The following is a 27,315-nucleotide window of genomic DNA, read 5'->3' on the forward strand; positions in this document are numbered from 1 at the left end:
TCGGACGTGATCAACGGCAGTTTTTCACGTCCGAGATGCGCCACGCTCGTGTGAATCAGGCCTAAGGGGCTGCAACTGTTGAATTTAAGGTATGCACTGGGTTATGGAAAGACGTTACAGATTGAGAAGCTGGTCAATGCTGGCTAGTGATAATATGTTTTTTAGGCTTCCCAGAAATGTTATTCAATAATCCTGCCTGCTGCAGTCTGGAATATTTGCTGAAAGACACTGGTAACAACTATCTAGTTCTGTGAAGGCATGAAAAGGTTGTAAATGACCACTATTAGTGCCACATACAAGTGTCATAATCTATGTCAATGGAAAAAGAAACTCATTTGTGGCTTCCAACAAACTGCCATCATGCTAACACAACTTTAATGTCTCTGCCAGCTGAATTCATTGTTTATGTGGCAAGCAATCATTGGTTGTGAGGATGCAAGTGAAACTTAAGTTGCAGTATAAAAGTACAGGTTGCATGAATGTGTTGTATTAGTATGACAGGTTCCTCAACTCCTCCTGACATAAAAGTTTAGTTAAGAAGGCCTTTGATTTTTCAGTTATTACAACGTTAGATAAAGGCAAAATATTTCAGTGTAACTAAATGAGAAGATGACAAAGTTATGTGTCTGGATTTATATTTACATGTGCATTCTGGTAGTATTTCCCTTTGTGGATTTGAGGAACAGCAACCAAGCCGACGATAAGGACGCTTCATGTACTGCATGTACCTTGAGAGAAAGCACCAAATTGTCAAGATTAGAAACGATAAAATTCCAGATACTTAGTAAACTTCGACTCGAGCAGGCACCTAACATCAGCAAGAATGCTATAAAATGCATTCTACCAAAATCTCCACCATTGCAAGATATTATAGACCAGTATGATGTTCAAAGAGATTCAAGCAACGATGGCTTACCAGAAGATGATGATTACCATGCCACCACTGAAACAGTCATCATTATGCCAACTGAATGTAAGTAAAAAAAAAAAATGATTCCATTAATTGTGAGATTTTATTTAATCATAAGCATATTATAATATACAGCACCTAACCTAAAAATAATTCTAAAAAAATGTAAGAATTTTAAAAACAAACAAATTGGTCAGTGGATTGGACTGAATAAAATATTATTTCCATTTGTAGCTTTTAAGTTGTTATGGTTTTAGAGTCATGTGAACTCCTCCTAAAGGACAGATTCGTTCATGACGTCTTTGTTGTATTGCTGTACAATTAAATTTGGATTTTTTTGTTTTTTTACTGCAATTTGTTTGGTGCAACAGTGTTGCAAATCAGAAATTTCCTCCCATGTGAAAACTACTAAATAAATCTCACTGTGGCAAGAAATACTTTAAGGCTGGACTCACACTTGCAATTTTTGTTGCAGGATTTAGAGCCAAACACAAAAGTTGATATAAAAGAGAAAAATGTAAGGGTAGGTCCACACAGAATTTTTTAGAATTTAGGTTAAAACAATGCAGGACTTACTATGAAGGCTAAGGGCACGTTTAGACGTGGCAGAATTTTTCCGCTGCAAATGTTGGTGCAGATTTTGGGCAATTATGCAACAAATATGCACGAACATTAGCATATTTGACAGGTAATTCAGACGTTGCAGATATCACAGCGGGCTTGCCACAGATTTCAGTTTTTGCATTGCAAAGGCTGAAAACCGCAGTGAAATTCCGCTTCTTCTCCGCAAAGTCATGAGCATGCTGCGGAGGGGAAATTCGGCACTGCAGCCTAATAACCGCACAGTTATTTTCTGCAACGTCTGAACTAACTTTCCTAAAAATGTATAGAAACAAATGTAAAAAACGACTGCTGCAGAATTCCACTGCGGACTGTCCGCAATGGAATTTAACAGCAATTCCGTCACGTGTGAATGTGCCCTAATTGTTCAAATTATTTCATGAATGGATTTTTAATTCTTGATATCTAAACTGAGTCTTTCCTTAGTCCGTGAATTTAGTATGGGCATCTGTCTGACAGGCATTTATTATATTCAATAGGTGCTTGTACTGAATATGGGAACTAAGAAAACACTAAAAGAACATGCTATGTGAAAAATGTACACAGTTCCTGCAGAGCATGCCTGACCCGCAGGAGGTACAGTTGCAATATATACACAAAGAAAAATAATTTTTAATTCATGAAATATATTGAGCAATTTGTTTACTAGTCCTAACTAATCCTAACCAATAGGATTCCGTTGGGCCAGATATAGTTAGTTAAAATGTTATCATCATTAGATTTATTTTAATAGAAAATATTGGACACTATTTCATAGGATATGAAAACTAAGAAAACTAAGGCTATATCTGTATTTTATCTTATATATGAAATATAAAGATAAAATACAATATATATATATATATATATATATATATATATATTTATTTATTATTATTTTTTTTTTTCTTTTTTTTTTTTTTACCTGATAAAGTCTAGCAAATGTGAGGGAATAATAATAAAGGTACTATATGTATATATTATAAAATGAAGGTAATATACCGTTAATTAAAAAAAGATGAACACAAACATGTAAGAAATACTGTCATATGAGTAGGTATATAAATAAAAATAAAACAGTACTGTCTTTAAAAATCAAGAGGGTGCAAGACACAGGACCTTGGCCCATGTTGCGACATTCATGCTCCTACTGGAGCTGAAGTATCAAAACATGGGTGAAGAAAGGAAGTAGCTATTTTGTAACCATTTACGAGTGCTGTCAGTCTCTACATAAATTGATCTATATAAATAGACCAATATATTAATTTAAAGGGCAGATGAATATTTTGTATTCTGAGCTTAATGAAATAATGTTGTGCATACTGCGATAATGTGTCACACATAAATAAAGTTATTATATTGATCTACATGAGAGAGGAACCATATCATGTTTTTTCCTAAGGTATTTCATCAACATTTTATGGCTTCTATGTGGTAGAGAAAAAGCCCTAATATTTCCAGATCCAAATCCAAATTAATCCAAATAAATTTATACCGTATCTTTATAAAAACAAATTTTTCTTGCTGAGGTCCAGGAAAATTGAAGGGATGCAAATTATTAGGTTTTTAAATGTTTGGGTTTATTGGAGCTTCAACATGAAAATGTATGATGACTGATAAGTGTTTACATTTTTACTTTGTGGTGCCACAATAACGGGTCTTCTCACTTTTTACACAGTATCGATAATGTGACAAAAAAATTCTAAGGCAAAGCATGGCATTAAAGCCAATTTAAAGGGAATCTCTAGCAAAAGCGTAAGAGTTTACCTGAACTAATGTATAGAGTGACAATATCAGATCTCCATTTTCCTATGTAATCTGCAGTTGTCACCAAGAAATCCCCAAACTGCTTCCTGGTCCTTTTAGATGATCTATCTACCTCTCTTTTCTTCCTCAGAGCTGTGGCTACAGATTTTATCTCTGACTGTAAATTCTTATTTACTAAAATAAGGCCAATTTAATTTTTGGGGTGAAAATGTTTTTTTATTGTATTTAGTTCACTGATAAAGACAATATGCAGGACGCCAATAAAGAGAATAAATTGTCTCAGTATTGAAATTTATTGCACAGTCCAAATGTAAATATGAAATAATATGTTAATTTAAATATTCTATTAGTATTATCTATCGTCTGTCTTGGTGCACTTTATTAGACCATCTGACAATGCTATTACTGTCTTAGGAAATGTTAAAAGGAAGTAGCTTTAAATCATATCTTGTTGGGTAACAAATGGAATGTAACTGTTATCTTGGCAGGAGAGGCAGCCGCTTATGTATAATACAAGTCTAAGTGATAATGCTTTTCTATCCAAAGCATCTAAAACATAGTAATCCTGTAGCAAAGTATGCTTCAGCAATTTTTTATTTGCATAACTCTATGGTCGTAATTCTTTTTATGATTTTATTGACAGGATAGGCAGCAGCAGCTGCAATAAAAAGAACTTGTGTGCTTAAACTCTGTTTCCGAACGCACATAACATATGTGCGGTTCTTAGAAACAGGTAACTAGATGTACGAGCCAGCAATGTAAGTGATCCAATATCCCATGCCTTCTCAGTTTCACTACCAATTATAGACATGAGAAAGTATTTTATGGATGTTGTGACAGAAAGACATATGCAAAGACAATAAATTAATAGATGATTTATTCTTGTTGGTCACAAATACATAGCATATGTAATTAAGAAATATGGAAAAGTCCCAACAATTGATTATTATTACTCCACCACATCATGTAAAAATCAAAGTGAATTCAAAAGGGTGTTTTTATTATTGTTTGAATTTAAGATCTAATGAAATAAAGTGAAACGGTTTGGAGAAAAACCATGCTGTGTAATTCTTTAATGCGATATTATGAATAATTCTGATTACTTTCGTTACCCCAAAGGTGTGTTTGTGCATTTATTGTATGCTCTTTTTTGCTTTAGTTGATTTTTTTCTAAATATTATGATCTTATAACTAAGGTTACATTTATTAAGCAACCATATCATACATAATCCACAAGTCATATAAAAATTATTTCCGTTTTTAAATTATTTCAACAACGAAAGTTTTAATGCAGTTTTTATTAGCCAAAACTAAAATTTAATTCAGAAAGGAGACAAAAATAGGGAGAATGTCAATTCTTTAGGCTCCACTGCTGCGTGTAGTGAAAAAAAATTCATGTAAAAACTTCACCAAAACATGAGTGTGAATTGGACCTAATAAATAATTTGTAAATTATGATTGATTGCCGCCCAACTATCTTGAGTGAATATATTTTCCAGAACAATTAGATTCCATATTGATTAAAATGAAAGTATTTAGTTATTTGTACAATCTATAGCATCTACTATACTTGGTCGTATATGAGAGTATATAAAGTAAATTATGTTATATTTTTAATAGCTTTATATATTATTCATTTTGCATTTAACTATCTAACTCACCGTTGTTTTAATTAAAAGGTTATACTATAAAATATACATTTAAAAAAATAAAGAATTGGCAATTTGAAAAAACATTTGTAACACGAATGTATAAAAAGCTTTAATGTCATTTATGTTCCCCTTTATTTAACAGCTGAATTCGTCGCTGATGTGGCTGAAAAAACAAAATGTTGTTATTTTAAAGTGAGCTCCAAAATTCAGTTAAATAAAATATCAAAGGCACAGTTATGGATTCATTTAAAGCCTGTCCAAAGGACCACGACAGTTGTGGTGCAAATCTTGAGACTCATTAAGCCTTTGAAAGATGGTTCAAGACACATTGGAATCCGAGCATTAAAACTTGAGATGAATCCAGGACCTGGATCTTGGCAAAGTATAGATGTGAAAACTGTGCTTCAAAACTGGCTGAGACATCCTGAATCCAATCTAGGAATTGAAATTAAAGCATTTGATGGAAATGGGGAAGATCTTGCAGTTACCAACAATGAAAATGGGCTGGTAAATGTATTACTTCAATTGGCATGGTTTTAATATTGACATTTTCATTGTTTTTATTAACACATACAATTCAGATATTTTTTTTGCATGATATAAAACACTGAATGAATAGCCATTATTATTAAAAGTTTGTCAGTATGCCTAAAGAATCAGCTCTTTTGGTGTAAGTTTAATTTTAGGTATCCTAAATTAATTTCAAATAAATTCTCGTATTTTATTTCAATACATATGGATAACTAAGCATTCGGAAAACATATATGTGCATGACCAGACATGGCGGAATTGCTCTGGAATTCCGCTGCGGACAGTCCACAGCGGAAATCCGCAGCGTACACGTTTCTCCATTGCCTTCCACAGCTTTGTGGTTGGGTTCGTTTACACGTTGCGGACAATTCCGCTGCGTAGCATAGGCTGCGGTGCGGAATTTGGTGTCCACAGCATACAATAGTTGTTGCGGACGTGTAGCAGACTTGTTGCGGACTCATTTCGTAATTTCTCCATTGACTTCAATGGAGAGTAAAAATTCTGCAATGAAGTCCGCAGATGTTATGTGTGCTGCGGAGCGTATTTCTTCATTCTGGCTGGACCTATGTATTTCTAGGTCTACAGCCAGCCTGAGGAAGTCAATGGGGCTCCCGTAATTACGGGTGACTACGTGTGTGCACCCGTAATTACGGGAGCGTTGCTAGGGGACGTCAGTAAATAGTCACTGTCCAGGGTGCTGAAAGAGTTAAACGATCGGCAGTAACTGTTTCAGCACCCTGGACAGTGACTTCCGATCACAATATACATCAACCTGTAAAAAAAATAGAAGTTCATACTTACCGAGAACTCCCTGCTTCTTCCTCCAGTCCGGCCTCCCAGGATGAAATTTCAGTCCAAGTGACAGCTGCAGCCAATCACAGGCTGCAGTGGTCACATGGACTGCCGCGTCATCCAGGGAGGTCGGGCTGGATGGCGAAAGAGGGACGCGTCACCAAGACAACGGCCGGGTAAGTATGAATTTCTTTTTACTTTTATTAGGGAAAGGGCTGTCCCTTCTCTCTATCCTGCACTGATAAGAGAGAAGGGAAGCCCGCTTCCCCTCAATACGCAACGGCTAGTCCGCATCAATTTAATGCCCATTTTAGGCAAAGCCGCAACAGAATCTGCAACGCAGATTCTGTGCGGAATTGATGCGGACAGTGGCGGAAGAACTCCGCCACGTCTGGGCATGCCCTAAGAATACATCATAAATCTTGTGCAGCTAATAGTATAAGGGTGTTGTTCACACATGGAAGATTTGTTGCAGACATTTGTGCGACTGTTCCATACATCTGAATGGGATTTGCGGAAATCCATGCACACGCAGAAGAAACAAAACCCCATTAGATGTATGGAACGGATTTTTAGTCACAGAAATTTCTTTAACACATCAATCGTGTGTGTACACTAAAGTTTACACAGATCAAATAATTTGACTTGGGCATAGTATTTGCATATACTTGTACAAAATTATCCTCGGCTTCCAGGTTTTATGAAAAGAGGACTAGACATGCAGATTTGCAATGTGAACCCCCTTAATGAAATATACATTTCCTTTATTTAAACCCTCCTCATCTACAGATGAGCAAACTGTTTCACTGCTTCAAAATTTCTGGCAAAATCAGGCAGTTTTCAAAGTTTGACGAATGTTAACGTTTTTCAGTTATGATTATGGTGAATCGTGTATTACTTCAGCTAATCAGAACTGTCCTTTAAGAGCATGGGATTCCTTAAACAGGAGCACTATATAAGGGCATGTTCACAAGTGGCGGAATTGCTGTGGATTTCCGCTGCGGACAGTCCGCAGTGGAATTCTCCAGCGGCCGTTTTTTACATTTGTTTCAATACATTTTTAGGAAAGTTAGTTCAGACATTGCGGAAAACTCCGCTGCGGACCATAGGCTGTGGTGCAGAATTTTCAGTCCGCAGCATGCACTGACTGTTTTGGAGAAGAAGCGGAATTTCACTGCGGATTTCAGCCTTTGCAATGCAAAAACTGAAATCTGTGGCAAGTCCGCTGTCTTTTCTGCAATGTCTGAATTACATGTCAAATATGCAAATGTTAGTGCAGATTTGTTGCGTAATTGCCCCAAATCTGCACCAACATTTGCAGCGGAAAAACTCTGCCACGTGTGAACATGCTCTAAGTCACAGCTGCATGGCTCTGGTGGAATTTGCAGCGTAGAAGATGTGCTGCATTTACAGCTATTGTAGTGTACAGGTCCTTCTCGATGAATTAGAATATCATCAAAAAGTTAATTTATTTCAGAAATTCAATTCAAATGTGAAACACATATATTATATAGATTCATTACACACAGAGTGATCTATTTCCAGCATTTTTTTCTTTTAATGTTGATGATTATAGCCAGGGCCGGCCTTAGAATAGATGTCGCCCCGCGCAAAATTATCTTTCGGGTGCCCCACCCATCATAAAAAAAATGCCCTATAAAAAAAGTATAATCCCCTCACAGTATAATGTGCTATATAGTGCCCCCACACAGTATAATGTCCCTTTAGTGCCCCCACACAGTATAATGCCACTTTAGTGCCCCCCATAAAGTATAATAATATCAATAATAATAATATAATATATTATAACCCCTTCAAGGACACAGTATTTTGTCCTCTAATTGTGCTCACATAGTATGATGCCCCCTAAGTGCCACACACAGTATATAACCCCCTGTAGTGCCCCTACACAGCATAATGTCCGCTTTGTGGCCTCCACACAGTATAATGCCCCCTCCCCTGGCTACTACACACAGCCTCCTTCTTGTAGATAGGGCCTCCCTGTAGATTGTGCCATACAGCCTGCTTGTAGCAAGTGCCATAATCCCCCACCTCCCCATGTAGACAGTGCCATAATCCCCCACCTTCTCCTTGTAGACAGTGCCATACAGCCTCCCACTGCCCCCTTGTAGACAGTGCCATACTGCCCCCCACCTCCCTCATGTAGACAATGCCATACATCCCCCCACCTCTCCCTTATAGACAGTGACATACAGCCCCCGAACTCCCTCTTGTAGACAGTGCTATCAGCCCCCCTACCTTCCCCTTGTAGACAGCACCCCCAAACAAAAAAAATTGTACTCACCTAGGCTCCGTTCCCACGACAAACTATGCTGCTCTACAACAGTATCCTTGTTTAGGCCGGCGTGATTCTGTAGCCTTGTTCAGAGTTTCCCAAACTTTTGGGACTCGAGGCACCCCTGGAAAAAAAACGAAATTTCCTCAGTGCACCCATACCAAAAATTGTTTCAAGAAAGACGGAAAACAGCTAAAAACAAGCACTACACTTTTAGGGTATGTTCACGCAGCGTTTTTTGTTAGGCAAAAAAAATCTGCCTCAAAACTCCTTCAAGAATTGACAGCATTGCTTGACCTTTTTTTTTTTTTGCGTTTTTTTTAAACTGTTGAAGTGAATGAAAAAGTTGCAGAAAAAAAAAAGCAACAAACGAGTGCCGCAGGTATTTTCTGCCTCCTAATAATTTCAACTGGAGCTCAGAGGTGAAAACCAGCCCCCCACTCACAGTAAAATGACCATCAGGCTGCCACTCACAGTAAAATGACCATCAGCCCCCCACTCACAGTAAAGTGACCAACAGCCCGCCACTCATAGTAAAATGACCATCAGCCCCTCACTCACAGTAAAGTGACCAACAGCCCGCCACTCATAGTAAAATGACCATCAGCCCCCCACTCACAGTAAAATAACCATCAGCCCCTCCACTCACAGTAAAATACCCATGAGCCCCCGACCATCAGTCCCGCCACTCACAGTAAAATGACCATCAGCCGGCCACTCACAGTAAAATTACCATCAACCCCTCACTCACAGTAAAATGACAATCAGACCCCCACTCATAGTAAAATAACCATCAGCTCCCCACTCACAGTAAAATGACCATCAGCCCCCCACTCACAGTAAAATAACCATCAGCTCCCCACTCACAGTAAAAGGACTACCAGCCCCCCACTCACAGTAAACTGACCATCAGCTCGCCGCTTACAGATTCCCCCTGTAGATAGTGCCACACAGCCCCTTTGTAGGTAGTGCCACACAGCCCCCTTGTAGGTAGTGCCACACAGCTCACAGCAGCCTTGTTGGTAGTGCCACACAGCCCACAGGCCCCTTGTAGATAGCAGCCCCCTTCCTGTGGATAGCGCCACTGTAGTAGCACCCTGAAGGAGTGGAATCCCCTTGTGTCCGGGGATTCTGCTCCTTGACGGAGCGATTGATGTCTCTGTCCATATATGTCCAATTAACTTTTTGATTATATTCTAATTCATTGAGAAGGACCTGTAAGGTTTGTCTTAATGCCAACAACCAATCAAGCTCATCCAGTGTGTTAGGCTAGTAGTGCTAACTGATAACGGCAAACCAAAAATATTAAAAACTATAGCTACTTTTTTGCCTATGTTGAAATTCTGGGGTGTCAGTAACATCTTTACTGGCAGCCAGTCAGGCAAAGATACAAGAGGAGTGAATGATATTGTTTCTTAGGAGAACCCAGGCTCAGGAATAATGTTAGTAGATCAGGAGATGCTATGACAACTGTTAGAGACAAATAATAAAGTGGAAGGAGTAATTCCATCACATACACTTTAAGGGGTGAGGAAACGTTTACATCTTGGATAACGGTGAACAAAGGGCGTTGGAGGTCCCCTCAATTTCATCTGAAATAGAGATGGTGTGGCAGCATGCAACAAGGAGAAGAAGGATGAAGAACAGTACATGATCTAGAGAGTTGAATTATGGCAGCAATAGCCAGTGCATGGCGATGGGGCATCAGAAAATAATTGTAAGGTTCCGAGGATGGACAATTGCCATTGAAGCATGTACAGGCTCTCTTACTTGCGGAGTAACTTGCAGAGTAACTTGAGAGTATTTGGAGAGTACAGGTGCCCCTGAGCATGCATCCCCATAAGGCATTTTTTCTGTTCTTTGCTGGTGTTAGGCGAGATCATGCCAGAATGCATTTAACCATAGTTTATCACATGCACCCTGTCATGGAAGTCAATGGCTCAAAATATATTAGACTGAAAATTAAATAAGTGTTCCAACAGACACTCATGCCAGGAACTTTATCCAGCATCCTAATCAGGATATATCATACCGATATATATCGAGAGAGGAGAAATAACACACAGACTCTGCTGATGTGCTCAAAATACTCCTCTGGGGGTTTATTGCCAAGCTCAATTACAATAATATCATTCAAAAGGGGTGTTGCCTTGAGGTTAACCAATCAGAGGCAATGTGACAATAATTCTTATTCAGCCAATAGCAGACCATAAGAATATTTCAAATACATAATTATAATTCTTTATTAAAATGATGACATAAGGTAACACTTGGAAACAAGCATAAAATGGAGTGGTGCTAGCTGTTCTTTCCCATGAGGGAGTTTGTTGCGATAACGACAAATAGTTGCATTTTATGTCTGGGCGTTCAGCCAACACACTAGACATTGATGCATGAAGACCACACGATGAACACATAAAGATAACACATTTCTTTGAGACTTGATCAGAACTATGTAGAGGAAAGGTCATTAAAATAATAGAGAATACATATCTTAGTAATCCTGCTTGATAAGTCATAATGTAATTTAATAAAGAGAATATAAGCAAATTGTAAAGGATCTGCCAGGCACAGCGGGGTTAACTCCCAGAACTAATCAGTCAGCACCTGAGAATACATCCCTGAGACTGACTCCTGCTTCTACCATTCAGGCTGGCAGGCTTAGGAGTGGGAGAGCCTATCGTAACCTGGCCAGACTCAGCTAGCTCCCGCCCTCGGTCTATTTAAGCCTGCACTTCCTGTCCCTCGGTGCTTGTTATTGCTTTTGTTTCTTTCCTTGTGGTTCCTGGCCCAGCTACAGCTCCTGCTATTTTTGATCCTGCTCCATACCGACCCTGGCTTACCGACTACTCTTCTGCTTTTCGTTTTGTACCTCGCACACTCCTGGCTTGACTCGGCTCGTTCACCACTCTGGTTGCTCACGGTGTTGCCGTGGGCAACGGCCCCTTTTCCTTGCTTGTGTTCCTTGTATGTTTGTCGTGTTTGTCGTGCACTTACTGAGCGCAGGGACCGCCGCCCAGTTGTACCCCGTCGCCTAGGGCGGGTCGTTGCAAGTAGGCAGGGACAGAGTGGCGGGTACATTAGGGCTCACTTGTCCGTCTCCCTACCCCCTGCCATTACATAATAACAAGCCCATACCTAGTCTACCCCTGGTCCCTGACACCACTATGGATCCCCGTGAGACCCTGGCTCAGCAAATGCAGGGTCTCTCCCTACAGGTCCAGGCCCTGGCTCAGAGGGTCAACCAGCCTGATGCTACCCTGGTAGTTCCCCGCACCGCACCTCTTGAACCCCACCTCAAGTTGCCCGACCGGTTCTCAGGGGACCGGAGGACTTTTCTCTCCTTTCGGGAGAGTTGTAGGCTTTACTTTCGTTTAAAGCCTCATTCCTCAGGTTCTGAGAGCCAGCGGGTGGGTATAATTATGTCCCGGCTCCAGGAAGGGCCCCAAGAGTGGGCCTTCTCCTTGGCTCCTGACGCCCCTGAACTTTCCTCCGTTGATTGTTTCTTTTCTGCTCTCGGACTTATTTATGACGAGACTGACAGGACTGCCTTTGCCGAGAGTCAGCTGGTGACCTTAAGTCAGGGTAAGAGACCTGTTGAGGAGTATTGCTCTGACTTTCGGAAGTGGTGCGTAGCTTCTCGGTGGAATGACCCTGCCTTAAGGTGCCAGTTTAGGTTGGGTCTGTCGAATGCCCTGAAAGACCTGCTAGTTAGCTATCCCTCTTCTGACTCCCACAAGAATCTGGTTTTCCTAGAATCTGCCCGGAGGCTAAACCCGAGACAAGCTCGATGGGCGTTATTTTTTACCAGATTCAATTTTTTGGTTACCTATAGGGCTGGGTCTAAAAATATTAAGGCTGATGCACTGTCGCGTAGCTTCATGGCCAGCCCTCCTTCGGAGGAAGATCCTGCTTGTATTTTGCCTCCAGGTATAATCATTTCCTCGATCGATTCTGATTTAGTCTCTGAGATTGCTGCTGATCAAGGTGCAGCTCCCGGGAACCTTCCTGAGAACAAGCTGTTTGTTCCCCTGCAATTCCGGCTAAGGGTACTTAGGGAAAATCATGACTCCGCACTATCTGGCCATCCAGGCATCCTGGGTACCAAACACCTCATTACCAGAAATTATTGGTGGCCTGGGTTGCCTAAAGACGTTAAGGCCTACGTCGCCGCTTGTGAGGTTTGTGCTAGGTTCAAGACTCCCAGGTCCCGACCAGCGGGCTTACTGCGTTCGTTGCCCATTCCCCAGAGACCTTGGACACATATCTCCATGGATTTTATCACCGATTTGCCTCCATCCCAAGGCAAGTCGGTGGTGTGGGTGGTGGTGGACCGCTTCAGTAAGATGTGCCACTTTGTGCCCCTCAAGAAACTACCCAACGCCAAAACGTTGGCTACCTTGTTTGTCAAACACATCCTGCGTCTCCATGGGGTCCCTGTCAATATTGTTTCGGACAGAGGGGTACAATTTGTTTCATTGTTTTGGAGAGCCTTCTGTATGAAGTTGGGGATTGATCTGTCCTTCTCCTCTGCCTTCCATCCTGAAACCAATGGCCAAACGGAGAGGACTAATCAGTCTCTAGAACAATACTTAAGGTGTTTTGTCTCTGACTGTCAATTTGATTGGGTCTCTTTCATTCCCCTCGCCGAATTTTCCCTTAATAACCGGGTCAGTAACTCGTCAGGGGTCTCCTTTTTTTTGTAATTTTGGGTTTAATCCACGGTTCTCCTCCGTTTCACCTGGTAGTTCCAACAATCCTGAGGTAGACGTCGTTCATCGGGAACTGTGCACAGTCTGGGCCCAGGGTCAGAAAAACCTAGAGGTGTCCCAGAGCGTACAAAAAACTCAGGCTGATAAAAAACGTTCTACTAACCCCCTGTTTATGGTCGGGGATCTGGTGTGGTTGTCGTCTAGGAACTTGCGTCTCAAGGTTCCGTCCAAGAAGTTTGCTCCCCGGTTTATTGGGCCGTATAAGGTCATTGAGGTCCTCAATCCTGTCTCCTTCCGGCTGGAGTTACCCCCGTCTTTTCGGATACACGACGTGTTTCATGCCTCCCTCCTCAAACGCTGCTCCCCATCCTTGGCTCGCTCGAGGAGACCTCCTGTTCCCATCCTCACCCCGGAGGGGGTGGAATTCGAGGTGGCCAGGATTGTGGACAGCAAGATGGTCCAAGGCTCCCTCCAGTACCTGGTCCATTGGAGAGGATACGGGCCCGAGGAGAGGACTTGGGTACCCGCCCGGGATGTTCACGCTGGGGTATTGGTCAGGAGGTTCCACCTGCGTTTCCCCAGTAAGCCAGGTCCACTTAGAAAGGGTCCGGTGGCCCCTCATAAAAGGGGGGGGTACTGTAAAGGATCTGCCAGGCACAGCGGGGTTAACTCCCAGAACTAATCAGTCAGCACCTGAGAATACATCCCTGAGACTGACTCCTGCTTCCACCATTCAGGCTGGCAGGCTTAGGAGTGGGAGAGCCTATCGTAACCTGGCCAGACTCAGCTAGCTCCCGCCCTCGGTCTATTTAAGCCTGCACTTCCTGTCCCTCGGTGCTTGTTATTGCTTTTGTTTCTTTCCTTGTGGTTCCTGGCCCAGCTACAGCTCCTGCTATTTTTGATCCTGCTCCATACCGACCCTGGCTTACCGACTACTCTTCTGCTTTTCGTTTTGTACCTCGCACACTCCTGGCTTGACTCGGCTCGTTCACCACTCTGGTTGCTCACGGTGTTGCCGTGGGCAACGGCCCCTTTTCCTTGCTTGTGTTCCTTGTATGTTTGTCGTGTTTGTCGTGCACTTACTGAGCGCAGGGACCGCCGCCCAGTTGTACCCCGTCGCCTAGGGCGGGTCGTTGCAAGTAGGCAGGGACAGAGTGGCGGGTAGATTAGGGCTCACTTGTCCGTCTCCCTACCCCCTGCCATTACACAAATAGATCATCCTTCACCAACCCCCCTTTTTCTCATATTAAATTACAGAAATTTTATATTATGATTATAAACCTGAAACAATATATCAATAGGGCCACAACTAATAATATAATGTCATCACCAATCTCAGGTTTGGGTATAGGGTCCCACCAGTGCATTGACAAGTCCTGTACATTTTCATCCTCTTCTGTCTTTTGTTCTTCACTGACTGTCACCCTTAGGGCATGTTCACATGTGGTGGAGTTTTTCCGCTGCAAATGTTGGTGCAGATTTGAGGCAATTACGCAACGAATCTGCACCAACCATTTGCATATTTGACAGGTAATTCAGACGTTACAGAAAAGACAGCGGACTTGCCACAGATTTCAGTTTTTGCATTGCAAAGGCTGAAATTCACAGTGAAATTCCGCTTCTTCTCCGCAGCAGACAGTGCATGCTGCGGAGGGAAAATTCTGCACCGCAGCCTATGGTCCGCAGTGTAGTTTTCCGCAATGTCTGAACTAACTTGCCTAAAAATTTATTGAAACAAATGTAAAAAACGGCCACTGGAGAATTCCACTGCAGACTGTCCGCAGCAGAATTCCACAGCAATTCCGCCACGTGTGAACATGCCCTTAGGGTAACCCACGCAATTGTGGAGTCAGACTGTACGGTGGTGTCCAGTGGGGGATTTCTTATTACCCTCCTCCTTGTCACTTACTTATTAAAACATTTGGATGCTGCTGATGGGTTCACTCAGGTTTTTGGTCTTTGCTTTACTTTTACCTTTGCCTTACTTTGACCTTTGCTTTACTTTGACCTTTGCTGATGTCGTCAGTGCTTGGTTTCGTCCTCCTCATCTGTCAGACACCGTCTCTTTTAGTATACATCACCGGGCTGTACACAGCACCTCATACTGTGAGCCTGGGGTGAGATCCCACGTAGACGGAGTAGTGGAGTTTTATTGTGACTACCACAAACCCTCCGCATTTCTTTTCTTCCTCCAGCAAGTTGCTTGTCTGCACGGCTGCTTAGAATTGTGACACTGCCGTCAGTTCATGACAAACGTGTTGTATTGGCTCAGGCTGTGCTTGCCGTATCTCAGTGATGGAGTTCATCATGTTAAAAGTCTTTTCGTTCATGTTTACAGGCACTTGCTGGGGACCCAACCTAAAATTAATACTAATCTGGTGATAACATTTACTTAATATAAAAATTACATACAATAACAATGTCAGGCCCTTAAACTAATCAAACAAACACCTTTATATAAGAAAAACTCCTCTGTCTCAATGGACAGGGCACCTAGAAAATGTGTAGTTACTGGGTACATGTTATTTTGCACTTGGTGTTACAATTTACAACAGGATTTGTACCTTGTTGCCTGTCTAATTACCTGTAACAGCTCCTACCCACAGAAATATACACAGATATCATATGTTTATGTGACAAGTGTCTCAAACCAATTTTTTCTTACTCTGATTTGTATTGCCTGGGAAGGCCTCTCAAGGTCTCGTCTCTTCTCTTTGTGGGAGGCAGGTATGATAAGGTCGGCACCGGTCTGCCAGGAATGTTCTGTAGGCAAATCAAACAGCTCTAACAGAATTTAGCAGCAACAGCCTTGCAGTCTTGGGGGCATATGTGAGGCCACACACCATCAATGCAAGTGCCATCAAGACTGCCTTGGGTGCTACCGATCTACCTTCCGTTATCCGTCCACAATCTGTTAGAATCTGGTTTTCACGCCTTTCGCTCCCAATTGGACACTTCCTGTGGAGAACAATCTCTTTCATCACATAATCTTTAATTGATCTTAATCAGATAATTCAGTTGAAAAAAACTAACAAAGTAACAAATAACATCTTTACATTAAACATTCACATTGAGCAGCTACTAGAAGTGATACATGCTATAGCGTTCATAGCCACGGACCGTCGGGTTTAGTCACCCCCCGGCGGCCGCAGCCATGGATCTGTGAGCGCTGGCTCACAACTCCTTCCCAGGAGACGCCAGCGCTCACTTCTGCTCCGGTCCACTGTGTGCCTGGCCTTAAAGGGCCTGTGAACGCACATGAAAAATTATCATCATCAACTGCACATGATTTCCTGGACTATAAGAAGGGTCCTGCCCCTTTGCTCATTGCCTGAGCGTTATTAGTTTATCCCATATCAGTCTTGCAAATGGTCCCTTAGTGTTATCCTGTTCCTGTTGTTACCCATGCCCTACTACCTGTATCCTGTATCCCGTGCTGTGTTCTTGTTCCTGAGCCTGTTAGTGTTGGATTCGTGTCCTATTGCACCTGCTGTCGTCTGCCACGTCCAGTGTCATCTTCCACGTCCAGTGTCATCTGCCACGTCCAGTGTTATCCGCCATATCTGGCGTAACCTGCTGCACCTGCTGTCATCCGCTACGTCTGGCGTACCTGCTGCACCCACCTCCATCCATGCTAAAGCCTCAGCCACTGTCTGGACTATTCAGGTACCCTAGAGCGGGACCTTGTATTCTTTGGGTGCTCTGTTGCTTTGCCAGCTGCCTCCCCGCTACGGTGGTGCAGCCACATTCCCACAGACAGTGACACATGCAAACTGATTTTTCTTTTATTTATATATATATACATATATATATATATATATATATATATATATATATATATATATATATATATATATAAATTTTCCTTTCACAACTAAAAATGTTTTCAAATGGTAATAATATTCCGCTTCTGTACCTTTTATCTGACGCATGCCTCCAATAGTCCAATGCTAAGGTATGCTGGTCTAGAACTTTACATAAAACTTAACCTCAGTATTTAATATTCCCACAATACTACTTGAATACCATTATTAAACATACTAACTTTGGAATAACATCTGGAGAACTGCTGATATTTTATCATTGTACAAACACCAGTACAATACTTGGGCTAAAAACTATTCCCCTGTCACTACACACAACTTCTGCAGTGGGGAATGTACTGGCCAGGCTTCAGGCCACCATGAGAACAGATCTACACATACGAGAACTTTTCATACACACCTACCTCAGGTTGTTGTATATTCTGTAGTCGTTGGAACGGGTAATCTGGCCGGCGTGCACTCTTCACAGGTACCTTTGCTGTTTTACCTATGTCATGCCGTGCGCACATTATGAAGGCTGCTAAAGACCTAGTGGTGGCATTATTGAATCCAGGGACAAGCCAATGTTCTGTTACCTGGCTACACATACTCTTGTTGTCAGGTCTGTCATCTCTTGCTCTCTCAATTGGCTTACCCGATGATTCAACAAAGGTCCTACTACCAATGGGACCATAATTGTGGGCGATGCCAAAAGTCTAACTAGAGCAGGGGCGTAGCTAGGGGCAGGCGGGGCATGTGCCCCGGGTGCAACTACAAAGGAAGCAAGGGGGGCGCCGACCAGGGGAGTGGAGGCATGTGCCCTCCGGGCCGGTACCCTCATAGACGTTTAGGGCCATGGCCACCCATTGCTGTTAAATTTATGTAAAAGCTGGGGCAGCGCAGGGGACAGGAGCGGGAGCTGTGTAATGTAATGCACAATGTTCTCTTGCACAGGCAGAGCGTGTGTGCTCTGGGCGACTGCTTTATACATCACATGTGATGTCATATAATGAAGCCGGCCATACTCTCTGCCTGTGAGGAGAACACCATTGAAGTGTTCAGCCCCAGCTATTTACCTAGCAGACAGGCAGGGAGGATGGAGGAAGAGAGGGCTGGGGAGCTCCGTGGAGGGATGGCTTCCATGTGCAGTCTGTTGTTTCACGGACCAAAACAATGCAAAGGCCGAGACTGTTACATAACAAATGGGCAGGGGTAGGACCTGCCCTATTTTTGAGGGAATGGCCACACAATTCTTTTAAAACAACAGAAGTGTGCATGGCCCCATTGAAATGAATGTGTCAAGGTGCTATTAGTTCAAACAACGGATAGCACCCTGATGAAAAAAAACTGAAGTGGGCATGAGGCCTAAGGCCTCAAGCACACATCCATTGCCATTTGTACGGCTGCATATCAAGTATCCGCGAAACAAGGACCTTACATAGAACTATATTGCTTGTAAAATGTACAAATGGCTTTATGCTTCAGTTACATTAATAAAAAGTTGAGAATAAAAGTTACACCTCATTGATTGGTAGAGAAAGCAAACATGGTGAGTGGGAAGGAGATGTCAGAAAAAGAGTTTCGGGGGGGGGAGCGCCAAACTGAATCTTTGCCCCGGGTACAGGAGAACCTAGCTACGCCTCTGCCTAGAGTCAGTGTAAATTTTGGCCAGACTTACCTTTTGCCAGGTTACAAGCCTCAGCGAGCACCTTCAGCTCCGCTTCTTGAGATGAACAAGAAAGTGAGAGTGATTTCTGGGTAATTTACCTGGTGCATTGTATCCTGTCTTGTACATACTGTACATGATGAAGTATTTCTACATTACAAATTTACATTAGAAACCCATGTCTCATATAGATAAACTATTTGGAAAGGGTGGAGTTTTATTTTTACACTTACAAATCCCACCCCCACCACGTCCTGTAAATTCCTGATTAATACAAAAACAAACAAATTATTTTACTAAAATCTTGCATAAATTAACAAAGTTCAGACGATTTTTGCCTCCTTCCCATTTAAATCTGTAAAGACTCATCTGTGAGTGACGTCACCTCAGGCTTCCTGTGCAGAATTGCAGGAGGGTGATAGTCTCTTACACAATACCTCATATTGGGTGAAGACTACAGCACAACATACCCAGTGCCATATTTACCGATCTGGAAAGATCTGGAACCATCTACACAAAAAAAACTCAAAATCTGGGTTACTCTCTCACACATTTAATCTAGATTACTCATTGGGGTCTCATACACATTTTGTAGACCTCCTAGAACCAAATTCATTATTTCAAAACAAAATACTAAACAAAACTGTACCTGATCAGTCTCATCACTACTCCCTCCTATTTGGACTCTGCGAAAGTAATGTAGCAGGGTTCAAAACAACATATCTCAACATAGTAAGGTTGGGCACTCTATCTGTGGGGCACTAGTTTGGCCCCCTGTAATACACAATAACTTGCAACCATTTGCTTTTAAAACATCATACATTTTCAAAAATAACATTTAGGCAGTACTATAGCACTTGCCTGCATGTAAAAGCAAAAAGAACAATTGTAATTATTTATCCAATAAAACAGGAAATAATATATCTGCTAATATTAATTACTGCAAACCAATAAACTATATGTTGGAGTAGGGAACAATAGGGGTACATACATTTTCAAGACCCATTGTCTCACAATATCGGTATTTTAATTCATTTGAACCAACTTCAAAATATTACAACATTACATCTTATCACATCATAAAACATAAATATGTAACATAACTTTTATCTTTTTGCAGACAAATTCAGCCGGCTGTAATATTTTTCTCACTCGGTGCACTTACGGACAACAGCGCATGCGCAGAGATAAGCAACATTCCTTTACACAGAGGAGAGGAACTGATTTCAACCCCATACACAAGACACTAAAAGTATTAGACAGTACAGCTGTTAAAAATAAGAGTTTACAATATAGATCTGCTATATTGTGGCCACTAGTTTCAAACTTCCCACATGTTACATTGCACACATGTCTCACACATCACACAGATGTCACATCACACCCGTTCACATTACACTCCCCCCATTCTGACCCACATTAGTCACTGCAATGTACCTGGCTGCTCCATTTTCTTCACTCTTCCTATCAAAATTCACACCTGTATTCAAATTGTCCTTTCTCACATCAACTTACTTGGAACTACCTGTAATCACTTACTTTGTCATTTTCAATTATGCCTAGTTAACAGAGTTTAACTACCGGCTACCCACCATCCCTTATTTAACTTTCCACAAACCATTCTATTTATCACATGCAACCAAACATCTTACAGCTGCTAGCCTTTTCAAAATTTTTCTTACAGTGTGTTATTTTGCCTTCACATACTTCCAGCGTCACAAGATCCAACTCCCATCACTCTTTAACATTCTTTACAATTACAGCCTCAGCTCCTTTTGCTTATTCTACTTTAATGATGGCCGGGACCCATGCCCCAAGGTTGTCCCGCATTTTTGTCTCAGTTTCTACTGACCCCATGGTCGGAGAGCAGTAGGGTGATGTTGACCAAGTTGGCAGTGTGTGCTATAAAAGTGTATCAATGATTATTCAAAACAACATTCAAAGTTTTCCCTATTGCACTGTATTCTCCATTATAAGGACATTGAAGCCCTTGTGGTACTACAGGATATTACTCACAAATATCCAACTTTTCTGTCACCCACAGACAGTCAGTACCTCCCAGCCATTGTCTCAGAGAAAAAACGGGTAACAGGATTGCTATTAATCCTTAATGATTTTACACAACTAAATAAGAAAATGACACACTACAATAGAGCAGGACAAGTTTTTATCACTGTCCAAACTACAATCCTTTCATTTGAAAAAAACTTCACATGTGAGTTACAACTTCTACGTCACTGCATTCCAAAGGGGGAGGTCATCACTTCTTGCCGGCAAAAAAATTGTCTCATGTCTTTCATATCAACAACTCAAGATTTATACATCTTCAACTACTCGAGATTACGTACGCACCTGCAATCTTTCATCACACAAAAAGTTTCAACATACCTTTTTGGATCCATCATTTCATACCATTACTGGATAAAGTGGCCCCTCCTTACCTACCGCAGGTTTTTAATTCACAGATGTAAAGCCAGACCAGCGACAGCTAATTGACGTGCAATCTCCCGAGTTTTTTCTGCACCATTACTGTTGTGAAAGTCAATGGCTCAAAATATATAAGACTGAAATTTAGATGAGTGTTCCAACAGACACTCACGCCAATAACTTTATCTAGCATCCTGATCAGGAGATTTCATACCAATATATATAGAGAGGGGAGAAATAACACACAGACTCTGCTGGTATGCTCAAAATACTCCTCTGGGGGTTTATTGGCAAACTCAATTACAATAATATCATTCAAAAGGGGGTGTAGGCTTGAGGTTAACCAATCAGAGGCAATGTGCCAATAATTCTTATTCAGCCAATAGCAGACCATAAGAATATTTCAAATACAGTGAAGGAAATAAGTATTTGATCCCTTGCTGATTTTGTAAGTTTGCCCACTGTCAAAGACATGAACAGTCTAGAATTTTTAGGCTAGGTTAATTTTACCAGTGAGAGATAGATTATATATATATAAAAAAAAAAAAAAAGAAAATCACATTGTCACAATTATATATATTTATTTGCATTGTGCACAGAGAAATAAGTATTTGATCCCCTACCAACCATTAAGAGTTCAGCCTCCTCCAGACCAGTTACACGCTCCAAATCAACTTGGTGCCTGCATTAAAGACAGCTGTCTTAAATGGTCACATGTATAAAAGACTCCTGTCCACAGACTCAATTAATCAGTCTGACTCTAACCTCTACAACATGGGCAAGACCAAAGAGCTTCCTAAGGATGTCAGGGACAAGATCATAGACCTGCACAAGGCTGGAATGGGCTACAAAACCATAAGTAAGACGCTGGGTGAGAAGGAGACAACTGTTGGTGCAATAGTAAGAAAATGGAAGACATACAAAATGACTGTCAATCGACATCGATCTGGGGCTCCATGCAAAATCTCAACTCGTGGGGTATCCTTGATCCTGAGGAAGGTGAGAGCTCAGCCGAAAACTACACGGGGGGAACTTGTTAATGATCTCAAGGCAGCTGGGACCACAGTCACCGAGAAAACCATTGGTAACATATTACGCCGTAATGGATTAAAATCCTGCAGTGCCCGCAAGGTCCCCCTGCTCAAGAAGGCACATGTACATGCCCATCTGAAGTTTGTAAATGAACATCTAGATGATTCTGAGAGTGATTGGGAGAAGGTGCTGTGGTCAGATGAGACTAAAATTGAGCTCTTTGGCATTAACTCAACTTCCTTTTCAGTAGGTCCTATGCTGAAAAAGTGCAAATGCAGGAACCATAGCAGCAGTACAGGCTTCCCTATTATTTTCTTTTGTGTGGTGTTGCCACATGTTTGACAGGTTGTACAAGCAAGTGCTGAGCTGTCAATGACTACCTCATACAGCAAAGAAGGAAATTTGTCTTTGGAGCTCAAACATTAGTAGCTCATGCTAGAACCTTTTGAGGAGGCTACCCAATCTGTCAGCAGCACCGATATCTCAATCCTGAGTGGCAGTATTGCTACACCTATTATATCTTTGATCTCTGTTTATGATCCATTTTTCGATAGTGTGACACCCATGGCCGTGGACCATCAGAATTACTCACCCCCGACGGACGCAACCATGGATCAATGAGCCCTGGCCCGCATCTCTTCCTCAGGAGACGCCAGTACTCACTTCCGCTTCACTCTGCTGTGTCCCATAGGGTGCGCGCACACGCTTGTGGCCGGCCTTGAAGGGCCAGCACACGCACCTGAATAGTATGTCAAATTAGCCCATGATCACCCTGGACTATAAGAAGGGCCCTGTCCCTTCCCTCATTGCCTGAACATTGTTGTGTTTACCTGTGTTAGTCTTTGCAAATGGTCCCTTAGTGTTTTTCAGTTCCCAGTGTTCCCTGCTACATGTATCCTGTATCCCGTGCTATCTTGTTCCTGTGCCATAAAGAGTTGTAGTCTTGTTGTGCCGTATACTACGCCTGCTGTGTTACACCGCGCCTGGTGTCTGCCTGCTGCCAAGGTCCCATCCAAGCCTAACCATCGCTACTGTCTGAATTACCACAGGTAACCTTATTCGAACTATAGACATTGACTTGCTATCCTGTTGGCCAGCTGCTATCCCGCTACTCTATGATAACACTCATCAGATGGCAGAAGCAATACAGCTTAAGGTCTGGCTACTTGCAAGGAATCACAGAGAAGGAATCATCCAGAGAAGTCAAAGACAGTGCTTCTATACTGGCTGCCAGGCGCTGAAATGAATGCAACCAAGATCGAGCATCTATGACTTACGGTTCAATAGTTAGCCTCAGAAACAGCCAGAGAAGTCAAAGACAGTGGTTCTGAACTTGCTGCCAGGCGCTGAAACGAAAGCAACCAAGATCGAGCGTCTATGACTTACGGGTCAATAGCTAGCCTCAGAAACATCCAGAGAAGTCAAACTTCCAATAACTTAGCCAGTTGAGATGCCCGATGCTGGAGGCATTATGTTGTTACGTGCATACTATAGATGGCTATTGTTATCCCAGAGAATTGGAAGAGGTAAAAGAGAAGACTACTGCCCTGTATGCACCTCTGACTCACTGTACCACAATCCTTTTTACTACCCGACAGAAACACTACCAAACGTCTGCACCAACGGTAGTAGCAGCAGTAACACAATGTGAGAATGATGAAGTGTTGCTCCTTTGGGTCTTGAAATGATAACTGAACTATTACTATGACACAGGATGTAAGTATCATCAGCACGTTCCTCAAAATCTCTCCTTACCAGGACCTGGTTGTAGGATGCTGTCCAGCACTTTATTGTCATCTTCCACACCACTACCCACCTCAAACTCAGATAAATTACAGAGCAGCACACTTTGTCCACCTCTTGATCTTAAATGGGCATCAAACCAAAAGCTAATTTTGCCACCCATACTTTCAGCAAGCTCCTCTGCTGCAGAGTTACACTTCTAGGATCTGGCTGCCTTCACCACATTCCTCAAGACGATTTACAGCAACTAGATGTCTCTGATGTGTAGCCTAAATAAATTGGGATCAAAGCACTATTATCAGGACATTCTATAGTACTGTTATTTGGGCCTTTTTATTTAGGGACTATATACTCTGTTATTCTAATATTGTGTGGCATAATTCTATCTATTTTATGGTGGTATTATTTGGACACTCTTTGCATGTTACTGTTATTTGTGTACTTTATGGCAGTTTTTGAAAGATTGGTGTTGTGGCCACTGTTTATATTGTTTAAGTTTATTGTAGCTGTATAATTTTGATCTTTCACTTGTAGCCATACAAAGTATGGAAGAACGGTCCGTAAAAAGCAAAAGATAGGACATGTCTTATCTTTTGCGGAGGCTTCCTATGGCCAGGACACCTTCCCATAAATATACGGAAAGGTGTCCGTGGTCAATAGAATTGAATGGGTCCGTAATTGCAGACCATAAATTGTGGCATGCAATTACGGACGAATTCTACAGTCATGTGCATGGGGCTTAAGTCCGTAATACACAATTTTGTACACTACTATATACAGAGATATTAACAGCTACTTTGGGGAAAATGGAAGCTCCGGAGATACAGTTAAAGGCGATTCATTGCCCTAATGGGTCATAAATTTTTGATGGCATACTTTACTGATATGTCATATCTATTAACAAAAAAAATTTAAAAAAATTATTTACATAATAAAAAGCTATACTGCCGTTTTCTTTAGAATGATATTTATAACAAATGTTATACCTCATATATTATGATCATGGTGAGTTTTCTTTAAAAATTATAATTAACAAATGTTACACTTCATACATCTCATAGGCATATACTGTGTTGTATATTTAATTGTCATGCAAAAAAATGGCATATTGTAGTTCAAACAGATACGTTCACCAATAATAAGCAAAAAAAAACCTTGCTACAACTGAAATTCTTAGAATATCATGCCATGCAGACAGCAATTCCATGTATACAAAGCCATATGGCAGTGCATAGACCGCATTATCCACAGTACAGACTCGTATTGCACTGCGTGGTACTTTTGTGAGGCACCATATTCTCCCTTAGAACCAATAATTTTAGGGTAAGTGACACTGCAGATTTTTTGCAAGGGATTTTATTGCAGAAAATCTGCAGCATAGTACAGTAGCAGCAGAGCGGATGAGATTTGAACAGCAGAAAAACAGTTGACCTGCGGTGTGGTTTTTAATTCGCAGCATGTCAATTTTTGCTGCGCAATTGCTGCTCTTCTGTCGCATGTTTTCCCCCATTGAATTCAATGGAAAGGTAAAACCTGCAACAAATAGGCAAATGTTGTGATTTTTGCAGCGGAAAAGCTGCGATTCCGCCCGCAAAAATCGCAAGTCAGCAAAAAATCCTACTTTTCTTATGTTAAAAAAAAATAAAAAGGTTCATACTTACCCACGGCCATTGTCATAGCGATGGGATCCTCTGTTCTGGGCGCAGCCAAACCCCCTTGGGAAGACCTTTTATCCCATGTGACTGCTGCAGTCAATTGATGGACTGCAGCATCATCACAGGAGGTCGGGCCACACTCAGAGTAGAGGGACGCGTCGCTATGAAAACGGTGATACGTATAAACTTTTTTTTCTAGCAGTATTGCCGCAGCAGACATTCTGAACGAAAAACAGCACCACAATTTGGTGCAGTTTTTCAGAGGAATTCCCTGTGGCTTCCAGGACGGATACGCAGCGTATCCACCCTGTGTTCACTTATCCTTAGGAGAGAAAACATTTGTAATATTGCATATGTTGGAGCATGCCATGATTTTAATTTTGGAATTCATGAATAAAATTTCTGTGTTCTAATGTGTAAAATTGGAGGCACAAGAAATGTAGTGTGTATTTTGCTTTAAATCAAAATTAGAACTAAATCCTTTACAGAAGAAAAGTGGGAGATGTCTCATTTTTAGGTCAAATCCTGGTTTACCCTTAAAAATGCAACAAATCTTGCACAAGTGTGAACAATGCCTTAGGCCAAAAATGCTTGCTCTTAGGCTGCATTCACATGAGCATGTTCGGTCCATAAAGGACGGAACGTATTTTGGCCGCAAGTCCCGGACTGAACACACTGCAGGGAGCCGGGCTCCTAGCATCATAGTTATGTACGACGCTAGGAGTCCCTGCCTCGCTGCGGGACAACTGTCCCATACTGAAAACATGATTACAGTACGGGACAATTGTCCCGCAGTGATGCAGGGACTCCTAGCGTTGTACATAACTATGATGCTAGGAGCCCGGCTCCCTGCAGTGTGTTCGGTCCGGGAATTGCGGCTGAAATTCATTCCGTCCTTTAAGGACCGAACATGCTCATGTGAATCCGACCTTACTGAAAACACTGGTGCAACATCACAGACACAACAAAGTCAGTATGATAAATATAGGTAATGTGATTTTTGTATACAGCTACAGTATATAAATATCAAATAAAGCAAATAAACACTAATATACACATTTGCATGCAGCTAACAGAATATTATATTGTCTCACCTGTATTATATTCCTTGTTTTCAACAGATGCCATTTATTGAAGTGAAAGTGATAGACACACCAAAACGCTTTAGAAGAGAGTCTGGCATTGACTGTGATGAGCATTCAGCTGAAACTATGTGCTGTCGATATCCATTACTAGTAGATTTTGAAGCTTTTGGATGGGACTGGGTTATTGCACCCAAGAAATATAAAGCAAACTATTGTTCTGGAGAGTGTGGAATAGAATTTCTGCAAAAATACCCCCACAGCCATATTGTTAATCAGGCAAACCAGAAGGGTCCTACCGGACCGTGCTGTTCCCCAACTAAAATGTCTTCTATTAACATGCTTTATTTTAATGACGATGCAGAAGTAATTCAAGGTAAAATTCCAGGAATGGTGGTTGACCGCTGTGGGTGCGTATAAGCATTACTCAAAGGCATTTTATCAGGGCATTTTGACATTTGGACAGAAAATATTACAAGATTATAAGGTGCATGTAAAAACATTATTGGCCTCATATATAAAAACTGTTCTAACAAAAAATGTCAATGATACTTCATTAAGATGCAAGAATGTAAGAGAATAACTTAAAATGTGAAGCAATTTTAAACATTCATGAGCAAAAGAAAATTGGTTTTATTTTATGAGCA

At 41.6% G+C, this 27,315-nt stretch overlaps 1 protein-coding gene across 1 annotated transcript; it reads left to right on the plus strand.

Moving 5' to 3' along the window:
- Nucleotides 1-609: 609 nt before the first annotated feature.
- On the plus strand, nucleotides 610-27,088 carry LOC142656357 (growth/differentiation factor 8-like). Its single transcript, XM_075831265.1, has 3 exons — nucleotides 610-973; nucleotides 5,072-5,436; nucleotides 26,708-27,088. Exons 1-3 carry the CDS (start codon nucleotides 610-612, stop codon nucleotides 27,086-27,088), a joined length of 1,110 nt encoding a protein of 369 aa, XP_075687380.1.
- Nucleotides 27,089-27,315: the final 227 nt, after the last annotated feature.

The sequence above is a fragment of the Rhinoderma darwinii genome, chromosome 6 (assembly GCF_050947455.1).
Source record: "Rhinoderma darwinii isolate aRhiDar2 chromosome 6, aRhiDar2.hap1, whole genome shotgun sequence".
Lineage (NCBI taxonomy): Eukaryota > Metazoa > Chordata > Amphibia > Anura > Rhinodermatidae > Rhinoderma > Rhinoderma darwinii.

What these genes read in the sequence shown, in the direction of transcription:
- LOC142656357 (XM_075831265.1), top strand. Translation starts at nt 610, where the DNA reads ATGACAAAGTTATGTGTCTGGATTTATATTTACATGTGCATTCTGGTA. An exon ending in CATCATTATGCCAACTGAAT is followed by an intron (nt 974 to 5,071) that starts GTAAGTAAAAAA and finishes TTTATTTAACAG; the next exon opens with CTGAATTCGTCGCTGATGTG. An exon ending in CCAACAATGAAAATGGGCTG is followed by an intron (nt 5,437 to 26,707) that starts GTAAATGTATTA and finishes TGTTTTCAACAG; the next exon opens with ATGCCATTTATTGAAGTGAA.